Source organism: Thermobia domestica, chromosome 1 (genome assembly GCF_964235325.1).
Source record: "Thermobia domestica chromosome 1, izTheDome1.hap1.1, whole genome shotgun sequence".
Taxonomy (NCBI): Eukaryota; Metazoa; Arthropoda; class Insecta; order Zygentoma; family Lepismatidae; genus Thermobia; species Thermobia domestica.
The window spans coordinates 193730330-193745940 of record NC_137454.1 but is presented as its reverse complement, the minus strand read 5'-3'; the positions used below and the strand labels follow the sequence as shown (position 1 = coordinate 193745940).

Below are 15611 nucleotides of genomic sequence, written 5' to 3'. Positions count from 1 at the left end.
TCAGAATTGGGAATATATACAGGTTCAGATACTTCAAGTATAGATTTGTAGTATAATAATATGAAAGAGGGTTGTGGTATATGAGAAACGCGAACAAAAAATGATAAAAAAATATTAACAAACTGATTTTGGCACAGTGAAGACTCCCAGTATAAACCAACTGCTTTTGTGGTTATTATTTTCAAGAGTATGGAAATGGATACGGAAATAGGTCAGAACATTGATAAGTATGGACTGTGTGAATGCTTCAAACAAGTATATCAATATAAAAATAAACACATATGTGAATGCAGTAAATATGAGTATTTGTGTTGTAGACGAAGTGTTCTCACTTTGCGTAACAGTAAATCAAAAACTGTGAAAGTTGAGATATCTACTAATGCACCCAAGCTTAGACTCTATTGAAAAATGTCATTCGCCAATACATGAGTGGTGTGGTATATTATACATATTTTAATATGTATAATGTCGTTCATTAGTTGTGGAAAAGTATTTTGATTTAAAAAGCACTATTGAACATATCTTTCATGATAAATTTTTCTTTTCTATTTTGAAATACTAGCAAAACGAAATATTTACTTCTTTTTCCTCTGTTTCTAGTTGGTGATGCTGGTCGTCTGTATCCGCATTTATATAATATTCATCCCTCAGTCTTGTCTCAGTTGGGCACAAAGCATTCTAGGCTTGGTGCGCACCTTCAGGATCAACTACAGGTAAGTCAAAAGTTAAGATGGATAATCTTCAAAAGAACTAATTTGTATAGATACTGTAACATACATACATATATATACAGTGCCGGCAAAAGAAATCTTTACCTTGTGAAGCAAATCAGAAATCATTACAAATACATAATATTGAAGTATTTTATTGTGGCTAATACTTTACAATTAGTATTTTGTCATATCGCCTTTACATTTTATCACCATCTGCAGTCGTTTAGGCATTGATTCAGTCCGGCTAGCGAAGTATGTAGAGTCCTTTAGATCCTTGATGTTGTTTGGTCGTGTTTCTTGAACCTTGATTTTCATTACGTTCGAGGCGTTTTCGATTGGATTAATTTCAGGAGAATTACCTGGCCACTCTAACAGAGGAATATTATGGTCACTGAGAAACTTTTGCACGGCCTTGGACATGTGGGCCGGGGCCCTATCATGCATAAAGTAATTACACTCATGAATATCCCAAAAAGGAGTAAATGTTCTTCCAAAACATTAATATAATTGCTTGCTTTCATGGTTTCATTCTTGGGAAGAAAGTGCAAACCTCCTCTGCCCTTGTTACTACTGAATGCCCCCACACTATCAGGGTATTTAACGGTCTTAACTCTAAATTTCGGGTCATACCGTGAAGCAGTACTCGGACGGCGAACCATTTTGGATCCATCCCGGATCAACCTAAAAGTGCTCTCATCACTAAACATCACTTTTTTCCACCCTTCAGGTGTCCAATCTTGATATTTCTTACAGAAGTTGAGCCTTTTTTCTCTTCATTGCTGCTGTAAGAAGGGGCTTCTTCGCAGCACGGCGACTTTGCAAGCCCAGATCCTTTTGCAGACGGTGACGAACTGTCCTAGTTGCAACATTCTGGAGGAGCTCAGGATACTTGTTTTTCAATTCTACAGCTGTTATGGAAGGATTTGACATTACTACACGCTGTAGAAGTTTATCAGTCCTTGGTGAAGTCTTTCTAGGTGCACCGGAGCCGGACTTCCTACATGGTACAGTTCCAGGAGGCAATGACGCCGCTGAACGCTTTAGCTGGTAAATTGTCTCTCTTCGACACTGCAAAATCCCTGGATACAGCGATTACTGAATCACCTTTCTCCAGAAGAGTTAAGGCCCGGGATTTCTCTGCCATTGTCAACTTTTTACGACCCATTGTGTGTAATCAGAACAAAGTTATAAGACCACTTACTTTCAAGAACTTAAACAAAAATCTAGCTGCACAGAGCAAAGAAAGAACTATCTCGCCGTACAACGCTACGAGGCATACTGAGCTTCTGCTGGCTGAGGAAAGATTGCAATTGGCACGCTGATCACTGACGTCATCATCAGGCTCCTCTCATATTTTTATGGAGGGAACGGCGCGAAAAACCCGTTACGTGGATTTTACATGTAAAGTTTTTTTTTTTTTTTTGCCACACAATGTAAAGATTTTTTTGCTGGCACTGTATATATATAATATTTATTTATGTATTTATTTATTTATTTACTTAAAAAACCGTTGTTGAGATAACATTGTTTAGAAGGACTTCTTTGGCTCCAAGTGCTGACCGAACAATTTTAAGGAATTTGTAGATACGAAGCTTTTTTTTTTTTTTTTTTAATTGACGTAAGTGAACTTACATATAAGATTCTACAAGTAATCGTGCTTAATTTTGTTTTATATAGTTGTTTCCCCGTTTGAGCGCAAAAGGGAGGACTTTCATATGGAACAGTCTAATTTATACAGTAAACTCAGTATGAATTACAGTGTTATTAAGATATCAGCAGTATACGAATAAGTAGCTTTGCTCATAATGAGCCCAACGCTTTTCAGTACTATTATTTCCTGCCTTTATTTATATATACACTTTTTTTTGTCTCATGATGATAAACACCAAAAATACATAAATAAAATGATAATAATTAGTAGCCAGTAGTATTTTCTTTCGAAACTTAACTCATAGGAACATGTTTAACCCTTAGATACATGGAAAATGAGAGTATCGATTGAAAATGGATTGTCTTTCAGAAATTTCAAAGTAATTTGAGAAATGCCTTTACACAAAAGAAGAAAATATTGGATTTCCTGTGCCATATAATAAGAGACATGTGAAGCTAGGAAAAGGCTTGAGGTCCAAGAGACCCCATGTATGCATCCAAGGGTTAAAGTATGTAAAGCACATAGAATCATCTCTGGTGATTTAATGTACAGCTCATGAGCAGAAGTTTTCGGTAAATGATGGATTAAAACGCAGTTGATTAATTCGACCAAGGTTTACTCTATAACAGTGAATGTGTTGGATGAGGGTCACTTTTATTAGTTTTTATAAATTCTTTACCACAATAGTTTTCTCTTTCGAAAGCATCGCCTTCTTTTAAATCATTTGAGCATATCTTAATACCAGTATACTAATATCCTTGAGTAATATTAAAATTACCTTAAGTTTATTTTTGTATTGATAGAAGAAACTGCATATTAGTTTCTTTCAATAATTAAAGGCTGTCAAGGGTGGCCTTTTTCACTATCAAGTATATTTTATAGAATAGATAGAGTAATAAATATAAAATTCAGTCTTGGAAGAGAAAGTGAAAAACTTGCTTATGTAATTTCCAAACTGAGATTCTCAGCTGTAGTGTGTAATAGAAAATTCACGAATTCTATTTTATATTTATTTATTTTTTATTTTTTTAAAAAATAATTTTCAATCTAAAGGACTACAAAGGCAAAATCCTAAGACCACTTGTGGTCCGCGGATTACATTTTGAGAAACGTTGGACTAAAGACATTGTGTGCGCGTTTTATTCTTATTTCGCAATATTCTATATCACAATTTCTTATCTTTCTTTATTTCAGTTGGCTGCAGGTGATTCAAAGCATTTACTTTCTCAACTCCCAGCAGCTCCTGTGAATGAATTGATGCCTAACTTATCCCTAGAAGCTCTCCCCAATAGTTCCAATAACTATTCAACAACTACGTCACAAGCTCAATCATCATCATCATCTCAGGTTGGAGGTGGCGGGGGACCTAGTAGTGGGAGAGAAACTCCGAAAACCCCTCCGCCTTCGTCGCCAAGAATCAGCTCCCCTGCGAAAACTCCTTGTAAGCATAGCAAGCATTCGGAGTCGCCTCCAAGTTCAGCAGTGACAACTACAGAAGCGGCAACAGTGACTCTCACAAAACAGAGCACTGCGTCAACTCAGACAAGTCCCAAAGCTCATCATGTTCATATCCAGCCGTCGAAGCAAGGACAGTCGTTAGCTAGTACTAACAATAGTAATAGCTCGCCGTCGCCGGCACCTGCTCATCCACCAGCATCCTCAAGATCACACTCTTCAGAAGCTGTGTCTGTGAAGAATTCTGCAACTCCTCCTCCACCACCGCCGGTTGTCAATGGACACAATCCTCCGACGTCGTCAGTGAGGCATTCTACAACTCAAACTAGTAATCCCCCTGCAGGTAAGTGATAATTTCACTACTACTAGGACTACTCCACGTTACCATTAAACGTATTTGGGGGGCCGCGGTGGCTCAGTGCTAGAGCGTTCACCTCTGGTGCTTGGGGTCCCAGGTTCAAACCCTGCTCCTGCCAAGTGAACTTTGTAGTGGACAAACACCGTGTGCGTGGGTTTTCTCGGGGCTCTCCCGTTTCCTCTCTTCTTCATTTCACCATTTCATTCATTACTTATCATCACCGTCTCCTTTAGCCTAACCGGCATAATCGTGGCACGTAAAACTCAACAATTACATTTCATTTCATTTAAACGTATATGTAATTCATAAAGGTTGTGTTCACATTTCGAACACTCCTGTCATAATTATGGTTAAAATATTATTCAAGAATTTAAACTTACATAATGAAGTTAAAAGATACAGTAAAGAAAGAAACCTTGTGTCAGATAATTATATTTATGTGTCTAAAAACAGAATTGTTTACCTCAAAATGAGAAATACTAAATACAGCTTGTTACAAAAGGCTAAGTCATAAGTTTTGCAATATTTTGGTACACAACATATGTGTATTTACTTCAATACAATGAGGGCAGGTTAACATTCAAAGTATAATCCTTCCTGTTAGACTCCATGCATTGATTGTCTTGCCAGTTCCTCGATTCCACGTCTTGTCCTTAGGGACAACACTGCTGTTTCCACTTCTTTTTCGGAAAATGCTTCATGGACCGAAAGAAGTAGTAGTACCAAGGGTAGGGTTCCCATCAACCCGGAAAATATGGAAAAGTTAGGGAATTCAGCTTAGGCTTAAAAGTCCTGGAAAGTCAGAGACTTTAATGAAAGGCTGAAAAAACTTGGAAACTTCAAGGCACTTTTTTTTTTCACTTCTCAGAGTCCATTTCTCTTTTGGCGTACCTGGGTACTTTTTAGGGGATATATTATAAAATAAATTAGTTTGTTTTGCAAGACTTCTCTACGTACACACATACTGTATCTATATACATAAAAATGAAAGTGACTATGCTTCTGATTTTGCACTGCTTAAACCACCCGACCGATATTTCAACGTAGATGAGCTTGGGGCCTGGGACTGTATTTTATCATTTCACTTTGACGGCAGAACGTAAGGGAGGAGAGGGGAGCTATATAAAAATAAGTAAAACTTAACTCTTGAACCATGAGACCGATCTCGGTCAATTGCCACATAGATGAATGTCGGGCCTGGGATGGTTTTTATCATTTCACTTTGACGGTGCAACTTAGGGGAGAAGGAGATATTTTAAAGTGACCGATACAAGTGTCAAATCGATAGATTTTGGGGTCGCTGAGATGAACAATAACACTTTCGATGCCTTTTAAATCCACTTTTAGTGTCATTTTTACTAAGCACATGGCAAAAGAAGTTGTGCATTTAAATAAAGTTTTTTATTTCAACCCAGCGAAATGAGTAATCAACGCTACTGTATATATATGATTTTAGATTTGTGGGCTTTCGGCATCTAAGGCCATTTAGCCCGTCACTTTTTGAGGGATGACGTCCCTCGGGGAGCTCACAATCCGGAGAAAGGGAAGGAAGAAAGGATTGGGGAAGGAAAGAAGCGGCCTCGGACCTATAAGTTAGGTACCATCCCGGCATTTGCCTGGGGTGAATGAGGAAAACCCAGGAAAATCTCATTCAGGGTGGCTGACCTGAAAAAGCGTTGTACACTTTTTCGACCGAGTGGCCCCACCGGGAATCGAACCCAGGACCGCTCGTACCGAAGACGAGAGCGTTAGCGACTACGCTCGGTATGCATAGTACATGAGGAAATACGTAATCAATTAAAATATAGTTTTTAATTTTCAATTTTTTTTAACATTATATGTAGACCTGGAAATCTATAAATCATGACTTGGTTTACCTGAAAAAGTCAAAGAATTCGTGCTCGCCAAATAACTGGATCAGGAGTATATGCTGCGTGTTACGGATTGTTTTTCCCAATTCGTAACATTACGTAATATGTTTATAGTAATACGTACTGGCCCTTGCACTACAAACTTGCTTGAATAATTGATTTATGTCAGTTGATAGTGTACTTGTATTACTTCTTAGTTTAAAGTTATGATTCACTATCAAAAGTGCTAATGGATGTTAACTGTAACTACTACTACTACTACTATTATTATTATTATTATTATTTGCTTGTTTGTTTTAGACGTGTATGTGATGCGTAATAATCGATCATTCACGTTTCGAAGCATAAGAAAAAGGATATTCGGTAGTGTATTCGATATGTGTATGACACATGCAAAATGTAAACAAACGCGATTCCACCCGTATTTATACATATGTGCATATAAATATATGATTTTGAAATATATTATGAGCAGTCTTTTTATACTTACAAAGCTGTGCCCTAATATTTTGTTTTATTTTATGATGAGTACCGAAAATACTATTAAAAGTAAAAGAATAATAACACCACTTCTTACCTAATGTATTATAATTATGCTTTAATGCAGCAGTTTAGTTGCAACCCTTCCAAAATCTTGACCGTATTCGAGGTTCTCTCATTTGCATCCTTTAATTTTTCACAGTCCTCAGACTGCTGTTACTTCTACATGGATCATATTTCGGATTTCATGTTTATTTGCATTAGTACAGGAAATTTTCTAGAAGTGTAAGTATTAAATTTAAAGAAAGAAATTGATATTGATACACGTTTGGAGAATAAATAATAAGTCGAAGCTGTCATTAGGAATTGACTGAAAAGTTACGTATTTCTGTTATTTATTTGCGGCGCAAATGATGACACTAATTGCTGGATAGTCTATGACAGTAAGATCGATAGGACTGATGCGCCGTGCAGTAGTTATAACATTACAGATGGCTTAATAATATGTTCAGGTAATTGCACGAATTTCGTATAGTGAACAGACTTTCGAAAGCCAGATAGTCATGTATCCGTATTGCGTTTAAAACTAAGTTGTTTGAATATGACTAGATTGTCTCAATCTTCACTGGAGATTCACTCTAGTCATGGGTTAGGTATTAATGTAAAATGATGTATATAGAAGGTAGTTTTTCGAATTACAGTCTCCCTTCATGTGTTTTTCGTATATAGCTTGTAAGTAATGTCTTTCGTGTTTTTTTTTATAAGTGATAAACTGTAATCCTGATGTTACAATTGAAATGAATGATAGGTTAAAATTCAAGACCTCTTAAAGTGTGTTGATATAACCCAAATAAAGAATGTTGGAACATTCCTTAACCAATTTGTTTTTTACTATATCCTGAAAAGTAATTTTAATAATGTATTGTTAATGTCCCTACTGTTTTTCTACCGAGATTGCATTTTTCGGCATGATTTTTATAACCTGCTAATTGCTTGGCATAAAATGGTTTTTCAGGTCACACGCATGCGCACCAAACACTACCTGATGTTGTAAGATCTGCTGCATCTAACCCTCACAAATCTCAGTCATCTACTCATCAAAGCGTCATATCATCAGGAGGAAAAGTGTCCCAACATGCGTGTCACAAAAGTCTAAAAAATGGTAGCATAGAGCCTATCAAACGAGTATCTTCTACTGAGTGTAAGTTGAAATATAAAAAATTTGAGTCTAAGGGAAAATTTAGTCCCATATTCAAATTCCTGTGTAGGTGCTTGCCCTGGTGCAAACTCGAGTATTAATATTGATCCGTGGTGCTAAAAAGGAACTTGCAACTGTTCAAGGATTAATTTGTCTCCAACTTTCTTGATAAATTAATGGTGTATATGAGAGTGGGACCTACTATATTTAAATTGATATCTAAATAACTACCCGGGTTTATATTCAAGGCAGGCATCCACTCCGGAATTCCAACCGAGGAGACCATACATAGAGAAAGCAGGCTCTTGAGCCATTTGTCCACAAAGGGATACTGTAGATAAACAGTTTCAATACTTGATGATTAGTGTAGAAGTTGTATAAGTCATTTTTATGTTTTATTTGGTTATATTATTTAAGACAACGTAAATGATACTTTATGATGATTAGTTAGTTTGTCATAATGTAGTGTAAAACTTAAGGATTATTCTTATAAAAATATTTTTTGTTATACGTATTCATGAAATCATGACTATAAAAGTCCTGTTCCATTTGTGAAAAGATCATTTTAAATTCAAGTGACCTTGCTCCTTCGTGAAAAGATCATTTCAGGTGATCTTGGCAAGGAATTCAAGCGAGCATGGAAAACTCTCATTACCATGCAAGAAGAGAGTATTTACAAGCGCTCTCGCTAAATGCTTCTTCAGATAGGATGAGAAAAGTGTAAGAAGAAAAAGACGAGCTGTGAAGCGTACATATTGGAATGACATTCTGGATTTCATTACTTGCTCAACAGTCTTCACAGCTATCACTTCGTTCTTTGATTTTTTTTTCATAGTTCTATCTTTGTCTGGTGAAGAGTTGAGCGAGTACGTTTATAATTTTCCTTCCCTGATGTGTGATGTTTAAAAATGTGTTTTTCTATCTTCGATATTAAGCAAGGATATTGAAGTTACATGATAAAGGAAATAAATATTACGGAATGTATAATTATAGTCCGCGTTACTCGAACTGGCGTGTAGCATCAGCCAATAAGCTCGCAATGCGCTTTACTAAACCTACAGGAAGGAATTTAATCATTTATAATAAATTTTGTTTGTGGACAGTTATGGATGATTAAACTCCTCCCTGAAGGTTTAGTAACAGCGCACTCGAGCTTATTGGCTGATGCCACACGCCAATTCGGGTGACGCGGACTAGTTAACAACGTAATGTTCCTACCATATCATCTAAATTAAAATTAAAACACCAACATAATGTAGGACCATAATTTCCGTGGGCAACAATACATGTGTATATATACTGTACTTGGTGTAGTAATGTAAACGTTGATAGTCTGTTATTTGCAGCGCAAATGATACTAATTTTTGGATGTCCTATGACAGTAAGATCGTTTGGACTGAAGCTCTGTTGAATTAATTGTAATTTTGTAGGGAACGTAATATATTTTAGAGGACTGAACAGTCATTGTAGAATATTGTGATTTTAGATCACACTGGATGGTACCATTAGGTTGGTCCTGTCTTGGCTTTTGCGACATACTTATCTTGTGATGAGTGTTTGCTCAGCATTCCGCAGACACGTGCCTAGTTGTAAATAGATGTCTGTGAACACAATGAAAATCATATTCATTTATTATCAGTGTTAAAGACCAGAAAATCTGAACATTCTTGATGATTTGATCTCACTGATCTTTAGAGAATTCAAGTATTTAATTCAGTTAATTACTGATGGTTAGTAAATTATATCAGATAATTTAAAAAGTAGTGAGCCACCTACGCACGAGATGGCGTTAGTGTTCAAAATCTCAGGTTATATGAGTCGCAGCAGGCAAGCCTGACACCATTCGACAGCTGACAGTTGAAGCTAGTAGATATGGAAAAAATGGTGGATTTTTACAATCAGATAATATATTGCGCTGTGAACAAAAGAGAAATTTCTGCAAAAGTGTGCTACATTTTACAATTTTATTTCGATGAAGGCACAATCGCATCGTATGCGATGATGAAATTTGTGCTTTTTATGGGCAAGATATGTTATCAAAAGCAACAGCGAAAAAATGGTTCAGTCACTTTCGTTTTCGAAGTTTCGATATCTAAGTTCTTCCTCACAGTGGGTGACCAATCAACAAAACTGGATGATATGTTGGCGAAGGACCGGCATGTAAGAGACATGACATCGCCAATGCACCGTGAACATCTGTCACAAAATAGTGTTAAACTATTTGAAGAAAGAGAAAGCTGACTACAGAAAGAAGCTCGACGTTTGGATGCCACTTAATCAGGCTGAAAAATATTTACTCGTTCGAATCTCCTGAAATGTAACAATTTTGAAGCGGTCGATTACGAGTGTTCAAAATTGGATAACCTACCACAATGTACGAAAGAGATCATGGTCGAAGCGAGCAGGCTTACAGTCTGACAAAGTCCACAGTGACGGCCAGGAAGATTATGTTGTGTATTTGGTGGAATTCGAAGGGCGTCGTGCATAATGAGCTGCTACCGCCGGGCAGAGCACTATATTCGGCTGTACTGTCGACCATTAGCGCGAGTGCACCTAATAGTTCAAAAGAAACGGCCGTATTGGTCAGTAGAAAGGATGTCGTATACCACACCGATAACACCAGATCACATACATCTTCAACGACCCGACAGAAATTGAGGGAGCTTGGGTGGGAGGTTTTAATGGATCCACCGTGTAGCCCGGACCGGGCATCGTCAGGCTATAATTTATATAAGTCTCTGTAGAACTCACGAAATGGTGTTAAATTAGTTTTAAAAGATTCCTGTCAAAACCACAAGTCACAATTATTTTGTCCAGAAACTATATAAATTCTTTAGTGACGGGATTACGCTCTTGCCGGAAAACTGGCAGGTTATCGAACAAAATGATTCATATATGGTTTCATAATATTATTTTCATATCACAATAAATGAATTCTCAATTTTGAGACCTTCAGAGGCTAGATACTTTTTAGACAACCTGATGTTATGTAACTTGTTAAATAATACTGAAAATACAATTTTATTACTCTTCATTTATAATTATTACACTTTACGATCTTTTACAGATCCAGATAATGAGGTGGTAGATTTAGAAGACTCATCGAGCCAAGATGATACTTGCTCTGAAAGATCAAGTTCCACAACCACTTCTACGCAGCGGGATTCTCGTCATTGTGACTGTTGTTATTGTGAAGTATTTGGACATGGAATGGTATGCTGATTATTTTCAAAGAATGTATTGAGATAATTTTTAGTGAATTGATTCAGTATTTTTTTTGGTCTTAATTCATTCAATAAACTTTTTTCTTTATTATTTAGTCAGAAAATAGCAGTAATTTTCATGAGATTTAATTCTTGAAAGCATATTTATCGCGAGTTCAAAATTGCATCACTTGTGAACTTAAGCCCCAAACATAAGATAAAAATATATCTTTTTTTTTTTTTTTTTTTTTGTTTGAAATATTTAACAGTGTGTTTTCTGTCCTCAGTAGAGAGGCTTGCGTCATGCCCAGTCGTGTTTAGACAAAATTGTAGCTCAGATAGCTTTATATGTAATCTAAGTACACTCATCCCTCGATTTTAAGGACCTCAATTTAACAGATATCGGAAGGAACACACAAATTAGAGCAGCTGATTCAACTTGAATGTCCTGATTTTCAGCTAAAAATGACTGCATTATACTCTATATTTTTGTGTAGAGGTATTTTACACTCAGATTGGGTATAATACTGTGTTATTCCTCTTTCATTTGTAACGTAATTATGAATTTAGTCACTGCGGGCTTAGGGAGGCGGAGCACGATGGAGAGCGCTTACCTCTGGGGTTCCTGCTTCGATCCCCAGCCAAGTAAGTTGTGATGGACATCGTGTCCGTGGGTGTTCTCGGAGTATTCCATTTCTTCCCATATTCTTATTCCACTGATTCTCCCATCGTTATTCACTTGGCCGTAATCATCGTCTCCCGTAGCGGATTCAGTGTCGGAACGTACGGACGAGTGACAGTATCCGACTTCTAACACCAACATTAGAACGAGGGATGAGTATTCAGTCTCATTTATTTAAATTATTTCGTATACACTACATACCATGAGGTATAACAGTGATCAAATAACAGGAAGATCTTGCTGCTAGATTAGTGAGAATGTGAATCTCGATCTCCAGCTGGCTCTTTTTTTCTGTTTTTCAAACTTCTGGTGACGAGAACCGTTTTTATCAGTTTGTAGAAATGATCTAGTGACGGTGGATATTGCAGTTGAGGAAGCTTTGTTGTGCTGTGTATATATGATGCTTTGATGCGTACACAAAACTGAAAACACAGTTCTTTGATATTATTTCATCAATGTTCTCAGATTATGTTCAGTAGTTTGGAATAGACTAAGGAAAAACGTCATATGATGTTAAGTTTAGAAGGATATATATTTTAAAAAAAATTAAAAGTAGTATGATTCAAATTATAATTTACGATCGACCAGAAAGAGGCTGCATAATTCTAAATTTGACAGTGTGTTGTATCTAGCTGATAGACTGTTTTTCAGCGTTAAACATCAACAGCTATTATTATTATTATTATTATTATTATTATTATTATTATTATTATTATTATTATTATTATTATTATTATTATTGTAAACTATTGTATGGGTATTTCAGTAAGTTGTCTGTTGGTTAAGAGATACTCAAATACTTTTCGGTGTATCTCGTAAACATATAGCTAATTTAAGGAACAAACGTATAAAATAGTGTTGTTTTCTTGTTTTTTGTTCGTTTTTTAGTGATGTGTTGGTATCTAACTTTAAGTTGAACCAAATATTAGGAAGTTTTCTTCCAGAAAATTTTATCTGTGGGAGGTAGGCAAAATTTTAATTAATATAATAGACCTCTACTGGGCACTGGGACTTAAGAGTGACTTTTTTTTTTAAAGTTCGCCCAACACGCCCAACGGGCCCTTTTCGCGGTAGAATACGTGAAAGGAACACTATTAATTTTCAAAATTTTACATTACAAAGTTTTTTAAAAATGTTTTTCGAGCTGTTTCAAGGCAAATAACTAAATATAGAGGGTAAGAAGTTGAAAGGCAGTACCTTATATTCGGGATGACAATTTTTCGGTATTCCTCCATATATTTACAGAAACACAGTAATCTTGCATATGAAACCGGAGTCTTTTTTTCTGCCATATACAAATCGACGTAGTTTGCTTGGCACACTTTCAGGCAACTGTGGGGCAAAGAAACCGTAGGCAACTTTTTTTCAATGTGTATCCTAACAGGAAAAGAGGGAATTCAAACATATTTTTCAGATAATTTCTATAAACCTTATTCTTTCTGTGTACAGAACGGGAAATCTACTTACGTATAAATCTGAAATAAGTCCGAAAGGTGAAGCATACAAGTATAAATATTATTATCAACAATAATATTTGGACTCGTCAGTAGTCTAATAATGGAATGTCAGTTTGTCGAAATGTAAATTCATACTTTACATGCATGCAGGTGGGCAGGTTAATACACCGTAAGTTTTTTTCTTCAAAATCTATTTTAAGTGCACGACAATAAATCCAAAGGTTAAATCATGTGAGATACTATGCAATCAGTACAAGAATACGTGTAATTTGTTGCAAGGTTCGCACATTACCACAATAACGGACATCCGTTACTTTTTACTCGCTTGTACAGCGGGCGACACTTCTAAATGGTACAGCCATATGGAGATTTACGGCTAAGGTGTACCATTTAGAAGTGTCCACCGCTGTACAAGGTAGTTTCGTTGACTGTTTAATGCTGTAATGGAGCATTTTGCTTCACTAATTTCTACAAGACTAGTCTGAATTGAACGATTTGAAATAGTATATGTTGCATGAAGGACTATTTTAGATTTATACATATGTTAGTGAATGAGACAAATTTTTGGTGAAAAAATTCTAATTTTTCCTTGGACTTCGTCAATTTTTTTCTCTGTAATTGACTCATTTGCCATTGATTTAGGGTCACCAAAACGTTAACATAAATTTGGCTGTATGAAGTAGGCGAATACGAAACAGTGGTGTCTGAAAAATAAAAAAAAATAAAATAAATTTAACATTTTTCTCAGAAAATATGAACTTCTGAAAATTTATTTGGTTCAGTATTAGTTGAAGGGCAAGGGAAAAAAAGAAGGAATGTCATAAAACTGCATTTTCGAGAAAACGACGTTTTAATATTGAAAACCGCGTACAAAATGAATAGGGTAAATCAATTTTTTTTGCCCCTTTCCTTGGACATTTCTACATCTACGCAGGCATGGCATATACAGTCAAATAGTACCAAGATCAACAGATCATCAACAGATAGGGCAAAGCACCCGTTAAAGCACATACATGGACATTCCTTGTTTTTCCCCCTTACCCTTCATTTTGAATATAAAAGAAAAATATAATAAGTGATCTTTAATAAATTGTTATTTTTTCCCCTTTGAAACAGCCATCAGTTGCCCCTGTAAGTAGGAACTACCAGGAGATGAGAGAAAGACTGCGTTTGTTGCTAACGAAGAAGAAAGCAAAGTGTAAAGGTGGAAGTGCTCCTGCCACCCCTGGTCAGACGGAGAGCGTAGCTTCATCTGAAGATAAGGAATCTGAAAAAGAGTCTCAGAGGCCGGATAATGATACAAGGGACCTGAAGGCGCTTTTAGATTTTATTGAGGGCAATCAGTCGGGGAAATGCAAAGATGCTAAGAAGGCTGCGAAGAAGGCGAGACAGAAGCAGAAAAAGGTACGGACCATTTTAACTTTGTATGGTGTATGAAGCAGAGTTACGAACGCCAGCGTAGAATTTAATCTTGTTTATTAAGTATTTGAATGAGTGTTAATAATAAAGGCATGCAATCCCCATTTTGCAAGATTGGTAGTCCGCTTATTCAAGACTGCTTATTGATCTCACTACGTGTCAATAAAAATCAATTCGCAATAAAATTTCATAAAATCGTCTCTTGTATCACCTGTTAGTAACATATATTATTATTTTAGTTCTTTGCTATATACCGTACAATTCATATAATAAAATAGTTGCAGTTTCCGCAGTTCTTGTTAGCTCACAGCATGCCTACTGCAGTTGGATGGTTTCGATTTCATAAAGCTAGTAGTGCAAACGCTCCGGTATTTCATTATCCGACACTCTGCTATTGAAGAAACGTTCACGGCAAAATCTTCGTTTTTTTTTTAATGTGCGATTTTCTCTTTCAGTTGGTAGGTGTAAGCCTAAACCCTGTCCGCCCTAAGCTCTAAACTGCGTTAAACAAAGCCACGTGAAACTAAATCTCGCTGATTCGCGTTGGCCTACCGATGCTTGTACTCCTCCGCAAAATAGTTCGTATTTTATTATTACTTTTACTATGAAGCTCCATATAAAACTGCTATATTATTATAAATGACGAAAATATAATACGGATTATCTAATAATACTGCAGTCGTGTGTGGCTAATGAAACAATAGAAATAAACACTAAGCATGCGCAGAAATTATGGCGCCAATTCAACTGGAGACGTGTTCTGCTTTCAAGTCTGAAAGGCGGCTGGCATGAATCATGGTTCCGCGAGTGTTGTGGTGAAACACCAACAAGGTAAACCTTTACTCACTAAGCAACAATTGTTTACCAGCGAAATTCAAATATTTTTTAAAGTCTTTTTGAGATTTTTCTTTCTTTTCTGCTGCTGCTCTAAGTATCTGGACAACACGAGACAATATTGTCAAAATGCACTTGTATAATTTGCTCCTCCCCGTGGGAGTGATACATCACTAGCCAATCGTATTTGTGACAAGCGGAAGGATACAAATATTTTGTTTATCGGAGTTTAGAGCTTACGCTGAAAAGGGAATAGAAATGATGTTCAGGAGCGTCACATATCTTTTAGC

The 15611-nt window shown here is 36.3% G+C and overlaps 1 protein-coding gene across 3 annotated transcripts in view; it reads left to right on the top strand.

The window, feature by feature from the left end:
- The window catches only part of LOC145692397 (uncharacterized), a 112281-nt gene that overhangs the window by 61651 nt on the left and 35019 nt on the right, over window positions 1-15611 (top strand). For all 3 annotated transcript variants that reach the window (XM_081767704.1, XM_081767702.1, XM_081767706.1), the window contains 5 exons: window positions 601-713; window positions 3559-4162; window positions 7544-7729; window positions 10794-10939; window positions 14185-14472. In XM_081767704.1, the coding sequence (XP_081623830.1) occupies window positions 601-713; window positions 3559-4162; window positions 7544-7729; window positions 10794-10939; window positions 14185-14472 (1337 nt within the window). The remainder of the gene's footprint in view (window positions 1-600; window positions 714-3558; window positions 4163-7543; window positions 7730-10793; window positions 10940-14184; window positions 14473-15611) is intronic.